At 33.7% G+C, this 12,771-nt stretch overlaps 1 protein-coding gene across 2 annotated transcripts in view; it reads left to right on the plus strand.

Annotated features, from left to right (window-relative positions):
- gramd1ba (GRAM domain containing 1Ba) overlaps positions 1–12,771 on the plus strand; it is a 124,122-nt gene that overhangs the window by 76,882 nt on the left and 34,469 nt on the right. The window contains exons 3-5 of one of the 2 annotated variants that reach the window (XM_056466374.1): positions 5,178–5,394; positions 8,574–8,594; positions 9,845–9,865. In XM_056466374.1, the coding sequence (XP_056322349.1) occupies positions 5,178–5,394; positions 8,574–8,594; positions 9,845–9,865 (259 nt within the window). The remainder of the gene's footprint in view (positions 1–5,177; positions 5,395–8,573; positions 8,595–9,844; positions 9,866–12,771) is intronic. The other variant, XM_056466375.1, reaches the window with a different exon arrangement.

The following is a 12,771-nucleotide window of genomic DNA, read 5'->3' on the forward strand; positions in this document are numbered from 1 at the left end:
TAACCCTTGTGTACTGTTCATATTGACTACCCTTTCGTTATGTTGGTGGCTGTTTTTGCCACATTGACCATTTTTTAATTGGGTATGGCTTGACACCATATATTCTTGATTGTTTTTCCCTGTTGGGAAGGGGTCAAATGTGTCATTTTTATTGTTGATCATTAGTTGGCATCATTAACCCTTTATATAGGCCTGTGCAGAAGAGTTTCTGGCTTTTAAATGGAGTTCTGTTGAGAAAACAGCAGATTATAGTGTGTGCAGAAATACTCTTAATATGTTTACTATGTTCTGAGACCTGAGGGGCTTATTTTGATTTTCAGACATTAATATATAATAATAATAATAATAAATTTTATTTATAACACGCTTTTCTAAGACCCAAAGCTTACAAGAAAGTAAAAAACAACAAAGCACAGTAAAACAATAAAAAGTACAGTAAAAAAAAACACAGGAAGAATAACATTAAACACATTAAAGTGTGCAAAGGTCTCTCTTACACTCTCACACACACTATACTCCATGTAGACATGTATGGAGGGCACCATAAAGACTAGCGTCTTCCGGTCGAATGCTTAAAACTTCCATTTATAGCATTTCTCAACAGGAATTATTGACCCGTAGGTGGCTGTCAATACAGTTTTGAGTGGGTTATGGAGTGTTTTTGTGATGCATAACTTTTATTTTGAAAGACGTGTGCTAAAGTCGTTCTTGAAGTTTATTTATAAACTAATTTCGAGAGGATCTAGTGATTTTGATTGAACACGGCTGGTTCCACATTAACTAATGTATGATTCACCAATCAGATGATTCCTAACCCACTATAAAGAGTCAGGGTTTCTCACTGCAGTCATCTTTACAGTCACCCCCTTCCACCCCTACTCCACCACCTTTCCCTTCATAGGGCGGCACAGTAGCCGACACTGTTGCCTCACAGCAAGAACATTACCAGTTCTAGTCCTTAAACAGGCCGGCTGTCGTTTCTGTGCGAAGTTAGCATGTTTTTCCAATGCTCGCATGGGTTTCCCCCGGGTTCTCGGAGTCCAAAAAATATGCACCATAAGTGAATTGATCAATCTAAATTTAGCACTACAGTCAAAAGCATATCTCTTCACACCAATCATTTCTATCATCCGCTCTTATCGAAACAGGGGGAGTTCTCGAGACCTGCCTGAGCTCAGAGCCCCCCTCCCGCTCTGCAAATGGGAGAGAGCCCAGGGCTCAAGGACATTTGAGCTCAGGGTTTTTTCCCGGGACAGCATGCCAAACTTGCTTTATAATCAATCATCAGCTAAGTGTGAATCTCAGAGAGAAGTTCAAGCGCGAGAGAAAAATGCTCTCCTTATTCTGTGTCTGCTGTCAGATAAGATGTTGAAATATAGCGCCAGTGTTCCTGACTTGTCAGCTGTTATACTGTACTCAATGGGCTCTTCAATGCACACACACACACACACACACACACATCACACACAATACATCACTACATTGCAAGCCATATTACTGGCATGAAACTTAACAGGTACAGTGTTCAGCATAATTGAGTACAGCCCATTTTGAAAATGAATATATTCTCCATTTCTCAGTGAATTTAGGCAATGTATTTTGGTGCATTTAAACAAAACTGATTTATTAAACAGATATATTTATTAAAATAATATTTAAATCGCCAAACATATTTAGAAGTTGAAAGATAATACATTTAAATTCAAGCAAAAATAAATTACAACCTACAAAATTTCAACTAAATTCTTCTTACTTATCGTAAGTTATTTTGTTAGTTTAGCTCCAGATTTGGCTTTAGTACTGACTAATCTTATATAGCTTTGTGTGTGTGTGTGCGTGCGTGTGTGTGTGTACTTGTTTTTGTGACATATCAGGACACAAATCTGTATAATGACATAGGTATGACACAGGTATTACAAAAAGTAGGCGAAATATGAGGACATTGGTGACGTCCTCATTTCTCAAAAACCTTATAAATCCCACAAGATGAGTTTAATCAGAGAGTAAAGCTGCACAGTGTCCTGTGGTGGTTGGGTTTAGGGGTAGGGTGGAGTGAGGGCAATACAATATACGGTTTGGACAGTATAAAATGAATGGAAACCTATGTAATGTACCCACTTTTCACCAAAAACAAACGTGTGTGCGTGCGTGCGTGTGTGCATGCGTGCGTGCGTGTGTCAAAAATAAAATAATTTTTAAATATTTAAAAAAAAAGAGAAAATGTTGACTTCAGTGATGACTCGGCTCCTTTTTAAGATGCCGTCTGGCGATGAGGGTAAAATGACTCGCAGCTGTTGTTTTCTACCACATTAGATCTCATTTTTAAAATGATCAGTCCAGGAGGTGGCGCTGATCAACTGTAGTATTAGTACAAAGACATTAAAAGCAAGTAAAATAGATTAAAACTGTTGTTTTAAAGCTGTCTGAATGTGACTCTTCATACGCATCAGCTGCCGACCGGAAGTTCGAAGCATCCTGCTTACAAATACACTCAAACATAATGGGTAATTATTAAAAAGGTCTATAGAAGACAGGAAGCTTTTTTTTGCAACGTAACTGATGATCAACAGCAAAAATGACAAATTGTTTCAATTCCCAACAGGGAAATCCACCAACAATCAAGAATGCATGATTATATGCTGTCATGGCTTTGCAATCAAAAAACGTCCTTATAATTGAAGTCAATGAAGCAGAATCAGCCACCAACATATTGAAAGGGTAGTCAATTTGAGTATATTGTTAAATTTTTGAACAATTTTAAAGCGTTTTTTCCAAAATTTGTCTCACAATAAGGTTTATCACCAAAACTCATTCCATTTGCTGAAACACAGAGAAAGTTGTGGTCAAGTTAGGTGAAAACCTTTCCAATAGCACACAAGGGTTAAGAAAAACGAAGACTAAAGGATATTGCGTAACATCGTCACGTGCTATTGAAAAAGCTTTTGGTGATCCCTGATGTGTGCTTACTGTCTGTCGCAGTCGAAAACACAAAGGCTTTCCTCTCTCATGAGGGGATTTGCGTAGGGGTGTGTGATATTTATTCTCTATTGTTGTCTTTACAATTGATCAAGCTGACATTATCACTGTGTCACTCACTTTACAAAAAAAAAAAAACACTATTCAAAAGCATTGACTGTGGGATGACGAAGCCCATTTGCATGGAGTTAGAACTAGTTAATATTCCAATTATTTGTGTTTATATTCACAAGACACAACATTAAATAAGCAAGAGTGTCATCTTCCCAAATATCAGCGAGGGCAATTGAAAATGTGATATTTTATTTTATGCAACAAGGTCAACAAGAAGTTAATGTTGAGCTGCATTCTTTTCTTCAGTTTTGCCAACCAAAATCGATCTAAACAATCATTTGGTGTTTCAGTGCGACACTGCAGTTTTTCATTCTGTGTTTGTGTGTCCTTGTTTTTATATCCCAGTGGGGACTTAAACCTGAATGCACAAAATTAATCGGCTGTTTTGGACAAGTCATTTAACTGAAAGATTTAATAAATCACTTATTATGACTAAATTGTCGTCTTAAGATGCTATGACAGGCCTAAATCATCCAGGAAATCTCACAAAATTACACTTAATAAAACATTGTTTGAAATAAAAATGAGTGTGTATGTGTGTGTGTGTGTGTGTGTGTGTGTGCGTGTGTGCGTGCGTGCATGCGTGCATGCGTGCGTGTGTGCGTGCGTGCGTGTGTGTGTGTGTGTGTGTGTGTGAGAGAGAGACCCAGTCTTTAGTGTAATTAGTCACAAAGTAACTAGTTAATTAACATTAATAAGCGATTACTTTTCATTTTTAGCTAATCTAATTACAAACATGCAATAATGTACTTAAATTCAACAACTTTGATAGAAAGGAATCAAATAAATCGATTCAGAGAAGCAGTTTAATTGTATTATTTTGTTTGTAATAACTCTGTTTTGCCGAATAGTTCTATTTTACAACTAAGAGTTGTCACATTTACACTCCAAACATATATATTTTGCTGCTTTTTCAAGCTACTTGTTTAATTTTCAAGCTTACTTGATTTTTTTGGGACAACTTAATAGTTTTACATTCAAAACACTTACATTTGTTAGGTTAAATGAATCTTTATTTGTGATGGGACAACATTTATAAATTGTGTGGAACCCTGCAGTTTTTTACAGTGTATTAAGTTAATGAATTCAAGCATTGGATTTATTGAGAAACTGATGACAATACATGGCCCATAGAAAGTATGCTGTCATTACTTTGAAATGTTTTATGTTTCAATAAAAGTAATGGTTAACCTTTCTTAAGTATTTCATTTTTTAACGAAGCAAAATTTTGCCGTTTTGACTCAAATGTAAAGAATTAAACGTTTTTATTAAGATTTATAAGGATTTTAAATAGTGTTAAGTACTTATCAAGTAATCTGATTACTTTTCAGACAAAGTAGTTATAAAAGTAATTTCAGAATGATCAGGCAAGCAACGCTCAACACAGGGGCAAACAGATGCATACAGGCAAAACCAGAGTCATGGTCATAAACGGGGATGGTCAAAAGGCAGGCAGCAGACAAGAATAAACAATAAAACAAAGCAAGGGTCAAACACAGCAAGACAAGACAAAGAAACGTGTTCTAATGTTCACAGTACAGTTTAACAAGACTCAGCAACTGGTGTGTGTGTCTGTGCTGCTTTTAAAGTCCATGTAATCAGTTCTGAACAGCTTCAGCCGTGTGTGTTAGCAATCAGTGGGAAACTGCAACAGGTGTGAGTGTGTGGTGCATGACAGGATTTGTAGTCCATATGGTGACAGATTTGTAGTGTTGAGTGAAAGAGAATCATTCCCAGTGATCTACAAGCCTGGATCGCTGGTGATTGTCACAATATATAAACAGTTAACCTGCAGTTATACAGTAGATAAGGCAGGTCATTGTGTACATGTTCAATGAAGTGTATTTGTGTATTAAGTGTATGTGGTGTCCTCAAAGTCTTTGAAGATCTCGTCACGGGTCTAATTAGCTATTAATAACTATTATTAAGAATATTTCTGTAATATAATTATTGAACAATTGTTGATAATTATTGTACAATTACTATGAATAGCTATTATTCTTAGTTATTCATTAGCTATATGTATTCTTATCGAAGTGTAGATTTTGTTTTATTTATTGAACTTTTCTTTTCTCCTGTTTCTCCAGCACTGCCAGTAACTCGAACCGCAGCACGCCGGCCTGCTCACCCGTCCTGCGTAAACGCTCGCGCTCCCCAACGCCCCAGAGTCCAGAGGGAGAGAACATGGTGGAGAAGGGTTCGGATCACTCCTCAGATAAATCCCCCTCCACCCCAGAGCCAGCCGTCCAGCGCACATACAGCCAGTCGCTTCACACCACCCGCACCGGAGGGAAAAACTCCAAGGTAAACATGACTCTATTCTACCGCCTGTCTGACACCTTTACCCATTCAGAGTAAAGCTTTTAAACTCAATTCTGAGATTATTTGTGCCTATGGAAATGTTTGAGTTTCTTTCTTCTGTTGAATACTTTGCCTGTTTTATTTTATCTTTGTCATGATGACAGTAATTAATATTTGACTAGATATTTTTCAAGACACTTCTATACAGCTTAAAGTGACATTTAAAGGCTTAACTAGGTTAATTAGGTTAACTAGGCAGGTTAGGGTAATTAGGCAAGTTATTGTATAATGATGGTTTGTTCTGTAGACTATCGAAAAAATATATAGCTTAAAGGGGCTAATAATATTGACCTTAAAATGGTTTAAAAAAAATAAAAACTGCTTTTATTCTAGCTGAAATAAAACAAATAAGACTTTCTCCAGAAGAAAAAATATTATCAGACATACTGTGAAAATTTCCTTGCGCTGTTCAACATTATTTGGGAAATATTTAAAAAAGAAAAATTATTCAAATAATTCAAAGGGGGCTAAAAATTCTGACTTCAACTGTATGTATATATATATATATATATATATATATATATATATATATATATATATATATATATATATGTATATATGTATGTATATATATATATATATATATATATATATATATATATATGTATGTATATATATATATATATATATATATGTATGTATGTATATATATATATATATATATATATATATGTATGTATGTATATATATATATATATATATATATATATATATATATATATGTATGTATGTATGTATATGTATATTTATATATATTTATATATTTATATATATTTATAAATATATAATATAGCCCACAGCACAATCACTACATTCACAATCCTGAACTGCAGTACCATGCTTATGATAGAGCAATTGGAAGACTTTTAATCTCTGGCAAGGCCAACAAGAGCGACTGGATGTCCACCAAGAATTATTTTCTGATGGATGCTATTTTGTAGTATTTTTTTGAGTATTTGTGTTAGCATAATAAATATGAAATGTACAATACAGTAATTGGACAAGCAAGATTGCACTTTGCATGTAATACATTTGCACACAAATAAAAATACAAATGTTCATTCATTTTTTATTTTTCTATGTACAGTTCACTCTTCTTATTGAATAGCAGATTTTTTTTCAAACCTTAACTTCCATGGATAACGGTCTTGGTGGAAAAAAAACAACTAATCATTTTGACCAGTGTGGCTCACACGGTGTCAAATACACTTGTTTTGGTGGCCTTGGCCTAATAACTGACAAAATAACTCGTTTTTAAGCATGAATTAAATATTTGGGGGAGTAACTGCATTTTACAGACATACAATAAAGTTCTGAAAATCCAGTGAACAGTGTTAAGATTTGCACACACAGTTTAGAAAATGTTGAGACTGTTTTGTAAAAAGTTGCCAAAGTAATTGAGAAAAACTGTAATGTTATTATTATTATTATTATTATTATATTATTATTATAATTATTATTATTATCATTATTATTATTATTATTATTATTATCATTATTATTATCATTATTATTAATATTATTATTATCATTATTATTATTATTATTATTATTATTATTATTATCATTATTATTATCATTATTATTATTATTATTATTATTATTATTATTATTATTATTATTATTATTATTATTATTATTATTATTATCATTATCATTATTATTATTATTATTATTATATTATTATTATAATTATTATTATTATCATTATTATTATTATTATTATTATTATTATTATTATTATCATTATTATTATCATTATTATTAATATTATTATTATCATTATTATTATTATTATTATTATTATTATTATTATCATTATCATTATTATTATTATTATTATTATATTATTATTATAATTATTATTATTATCATTATTATTATTATTATTATTATCATTATTATTATCATTATTATTATTATTATTATTATTATTATTATTATTATTATTATTATTATTATTATTATTATTATTATCATTATTATTATCATTATTATTAATATTATTATTATCATTATTATTATTATTATTATTATTATTATAATTATTATTATTATCATTATTATTATTATTATTATTATTATTATTATCATTATTATTATCATTATTATTAATATTATTATTATCATTATTATTATTATTATTATTATTATTATCATTATTATTATCATTATTATTATTATCATCATTATTATTATTATTATTAATATTATTATTATCATTATTATTATTATTATTATTATTATTATCATTATTATTATCATTATTATTATTATTATTATTATTATTATTATTATTATTATTAATATTATTACACAAAGAAACAAAAAATATCATAATAAATTGCTATTATTATTATTATTACAGAAAAGTACACAGTTTTCACTCGTATTATTGTTGTTATTAATGTTATTTTTGTATGTTATTATTAGTATCATCATTACACAAAGGTGCATAAAATATTATTTTTAAATAGTTATTATTATTTATTTTTATTTTATAGTTATTGTTATTATTATTAAATTATTATTGTTGTTGTTTCTTGTTGTTATTAGTATTATTATTATTATTTTATTATTGTTGTTGTTATTATTTTATCATTATTAATATTATTATTAGTAGTAGTAGTATAGTAGTAATACCAGTATTAGTATTACATACAGGTACAAGTCAGTACAAAGACTCACTAGCACATTGAGCACCTAGGAATGCTGCCTTTGAAGAATAGCTGTACAGTAATAGAAGTACAGTAGACAGCAAGGCAACTTGCTAGATTAATAAAAAAAAACAATAGAGACATTGCTTTCATTTCCATATCATTACATCTGTTGAAGGATTGCATTTGCAAGGCAAACCTTCTGAAAGGTAAAAGTTCTCTTTAACATGCTTGAACAATCATCCTGTACTGTATTTACTGTAAAAATGATTTAAAGTCAGTAATGGTTGCATAATCATTTCATGCTCATCAGCGCCTCGTGTTAGGAATGAATAACACAGAACATCATGAGGAAGCTCCTCTGCACAACAGTGCTTTTATTTATTTATTTATTTCTCTGCACATTATTCATAGTTTTGTTTTTGTTTGTTTTCTGATATCTGTTCTTCCTCTCATGCATGCTAGTCACACAAGAGACTGTCTAAAGTAAGCATCACTCTTTTCTGCATTACTGTACCTTCACCCTGCCTGTGACCCACACCATTGACCTCAGCTTCACCTGTCTCTGCTAACCTAGGACATACTAGATCAAAATGTGTGTGATCTTAACTGTACATGACGGCCAAACCATTGTCAATTAGGATTAGGATATATGGATGTTTGAGTCACAGTATTTTAACAAATAATCATGCAGACCAAGCACTATGTAGAATCACACACACACACACACACGCACACACAAGCACACACGCACGCACACACACACACACACACACACAAAGGTTTAATTTTAACATACTACATGCTCACAGTTTAGTTCATAAAGACAAATGTGGAGATTACAACCCCCTATTTCTCATCTCACACCTCATCTTTCTGATGAACTTTCTCTCCAGTATGACGGATTAAACCTGATTAAAGTAAGAAATCAATATTTGTGCCCTTGAGCTTGAGATGAGAGCGCTGTAGAGTCCCAGTGTTTGTCTGATGCTCTCAATCTCTCTATTCTGCTGATGTTTGGAGTCAGAGAAAAAGGAGTTTTGCAGAGACTGCTTTTAAATCTGTGTGTATGTACCTTTCGCAATCAGCGTTAAGACCCTACTAAGTTAGTTGTGCTTTAATAGAGCTCTTAACAAACAGTGCATTACAGTTTTGCAATATTTGACTGAAAAACGGCTTAATTTAATGTATTTTGCCGCCCCCTTGTGGGAGCTTTGTGTATGGTGAATCTGTGTTCTAATGGGGGAAAAACTCCCATACACAAACAGAGCTGTGCTGTAAACCCCTTCTGTTATGACAAACATACTCAAATGAATTGCACTTATACCTGTGCTGATCAGACATATTTTACTGATCGATAGATAGATGGATAGATAGATAGATAGATAGATAGATAGATAGATAGATAGATGGATGGATGGATGGATGGATGGATGGATGGATGGATGGATGGATGGATGGATGGATGGATGGATGGATGGATGGATGGATGGATGGACGGACGGACGGATGGATGGATGGGTGGGTGCTATAATGGAAATCGCACAGGTATATCTGCAGATTTTAAATTAAACCCTGTGGTGTGTGTGTATATATACAGTATATATAAGTGTGTACAAGTATAATGTAAGTTTTTGTTATATATTTCAATCACTCAGGTCTTTTAAAGACTCTAATGTTTCTTCCTTTCTCTCTTATTTTCCCCACCATCAAATTTGGATTCTTCAAACTTGCAGAAAAGCCAAAGCTGGTATAACGTAAGTCCGCTTTATTTATAAGTCTCTATTTTTTATGTTGTGTGTGTGTGTGTGTGTGTGTGTGTGTGTGTGTGTGTGTGTGTGTGTGTGTTTGTGTGTGAATGAGTGTGTATGGGTGTTTCCCAGTAGTGGGTTGCAGATGCAAGGACATTTGCTGCGTAAAACATATGCTGGAATAGTTGGCGATTCATTCCGCTGTGGCAACCTCTGAAATAGAGACTAAGGACAGTGAATGAATGAATAAATGTTGCACTTATTTTTTTGAAAAAAACAACAACTTTACATACTTTTTTTGTGAAAAGACATTTTTACACTACAGTGTTATATTTAGCATTATTAAACACAGCTACTACTACTGAACAAAACTGTATCGTTTAAATACTGTTTAAAATTCTAAAACATTGTTAGACAACTGTGTCTGAAACACTAATGGCCCATTTCCACTGAGTGGTACAGTACGGTACGGTTCGGTTTGGTACGCTTTTATGGCCGTTTCCACTGTCAAAAAGCGTACCGAACCGAACCATACCGTACCACTTTTTCGGCACCCTTTCGAAAGGATACCAAACACGAGAAAGGGTACCAAAAGGCGGAGCCACACACGCAGCTGAACGCTATTGGTTTACAGAGATACGCCATTCGCTTACGCAACAAGCCAGAATGAAAACAAAAAACCCGCCATGTTTGAAATACACAGCCGAGAGCCGAGACATTACAGCAGATTTATATATACATATAATAACAAGCCATGGTCGATCTAGGCTCAAGCAAACCTTGTCGACAGCCACAAAGCCAAAAAGAAGAGCAGATTTACCCTGTGCCCCGTAGTTTTTTACAAGCCAGTCTGAGGCGCGAGCGGTTTCGCTTTCTTGCTAGCGCTCGCGCGCGTCTAACATTATATCTGAAATAACAAACTGCTTGAGCTGATGATAATAACCTGCGCTTGATTATTGACGTGCTTTTTAAACCCGATCCTGTCAGACACTGACAAACGCGAGAGTGAAGCGTGAAGAAACAAAGGAGAAGCCGGAAAAAAAGGAGCACATTATTTCTCAGCAAACATGAACAAAATGCCATGATTAACTAACTTATTATCTTCACCCTTTGGACTAATATGAACTGGGAATGAAGGCTACATGTGCTGCTGAAGATTACAGACACAGATAAGAGGTTTTCACTGACTGTAGGCTATATTTTGTATTGTTTTGAACCTAAATACGGACGAAATGTCTGCTGTATGTAGTTCTTCTGTAGTTGGTAACATATCGGAGACTGTAAGGGGCTGTATGTGTTTATATATGTTCATTTATTTAGTTACTTAATATAATTACAGACGTTACATTAGGCTGTTTCGCACTGTCTTTGATCTGCAGTTATAATCAACTCATGTTCAGTGAAAAGTTAGTAATAAACATTTCTACACAAATATTTATGTGTGTAAAGCATCTGTTTTGTGAGAAGCACTTCTCATATGATATGTAAGTGACCCGTACAGCTTTACTGTAGACATTTCCTCGAGTGAGAATGACGTCGACTGAAACTTTCTGTCATACACCACGCCCACCAAAAGGGTACCCTTGTTAGTGGAAACGCAAGCCTGATAAAGGTGACCCGTACCGTACCGAACCGTACCGTACCAGTCAGTGGAAACAAGCCATAAGGCATTGTTTGCATTATTTTCCATAGAGTTAAAATGTCTTTCAATCTGTCTCGAGTTTAAGGAAATTTTACATAAGTTCTAAAACAAATTTAGTGGTATATAAAGAAATGTTATATAGATTAAGTTTTGGACATGTTTCTGAAACACTAAGACATTGATTGATTCTTTCTAGAGAGAGAAAATATATTTGAATGTGTGAAGTTTCAGACAAGTTTGCAAAAATTAAAAGAAAGGTCAAAGGTCTGATGTACAAAACAAATGATGGAAAATAACTTTAGCCTTAAATACTCTAGAAATAAATAGTAGTGATTTTTTTAAGACGTGATTTCATAATTAGTCCCATAGAGGGTTAGGAACGCGCTCAAATGTTAGCGGGAAATGGACGTTTTTAAAATTTTAGTATTGATTCGTACCGAATTCCAGTATCGTGCAACCCTAGTTGGAATTACTGCTAACAGTGGTCTTTATCCAGGCGCAGCTTCTGGAGGACTTGATTAACGATACTACGCCATTTCTCAGCCTTCCTAAAGCACATAAAGTGCATCTACTCTCTCAATAAAATCCATTTAGGCCGTTTTGCAATGATACTAAAGTCGCCAGGCAGACAGACACCCTTCCCATGGTGCTGATCTATTGTGAAGTGAATTTCAAACACAAATGAAGTGAGTTTGACGTGCGAATGAAGCAAGTAAACTCAAAATGTTCAAGCATCTTATTACACACAAATACAAACTACTGAACTAGTCGCGCATGCAATCAAACTAGCTTTTATTTGTTGTGAATACACACCCTCTAGTGGCTAAAATGACAGTGTTCCTTTAAGAGTGATATGAAGAACAGATGCCAGTTGTTGTATGATGAGAATAACACAAACATGTAAACATCATCGCACACTCCGTCATGTGGATGTCTTCATTCATTTTTCTTCGGCTTAGTCCCTTTATTCATCAGGGGTCGCCACAGCGGAATGAACCGCCAACTTATCCAGCATATGTTTGACACAGCAGATGCCCTTCCAGTAGCAGCCCAGCACTTGGAAACACCCATACACTGTTACATTCACACACATACACTATGGCCAATTTAGTTTATTCAATTCACCTGTACCGCATCTCTTTGGGCTGTGGGGGAAAGCAGAGCAAAGCCATGCCAACACGGGGGTCATGTGGATCTCTTGTTGTAGCTAAATCATGCCTTCACAGAGAGTTCAAGTTGGATATGATTTCCTCTTTCTGTGTAAAGCTGT

This window comes from Danio aesculapii, chromosome 10 (assembly GCF_903798145.1).
Source record: "Danio aesculapii chromosome 10, fDanAes4.1, whole genome shotgun sequence".
In the NCBI taxonomy this organism is placed as follows: Eukaryota; Metazoa; Chordata; class Actinopteri; order Cypriniformes; family Danionidae; genus Danio; species Danio aesculapii.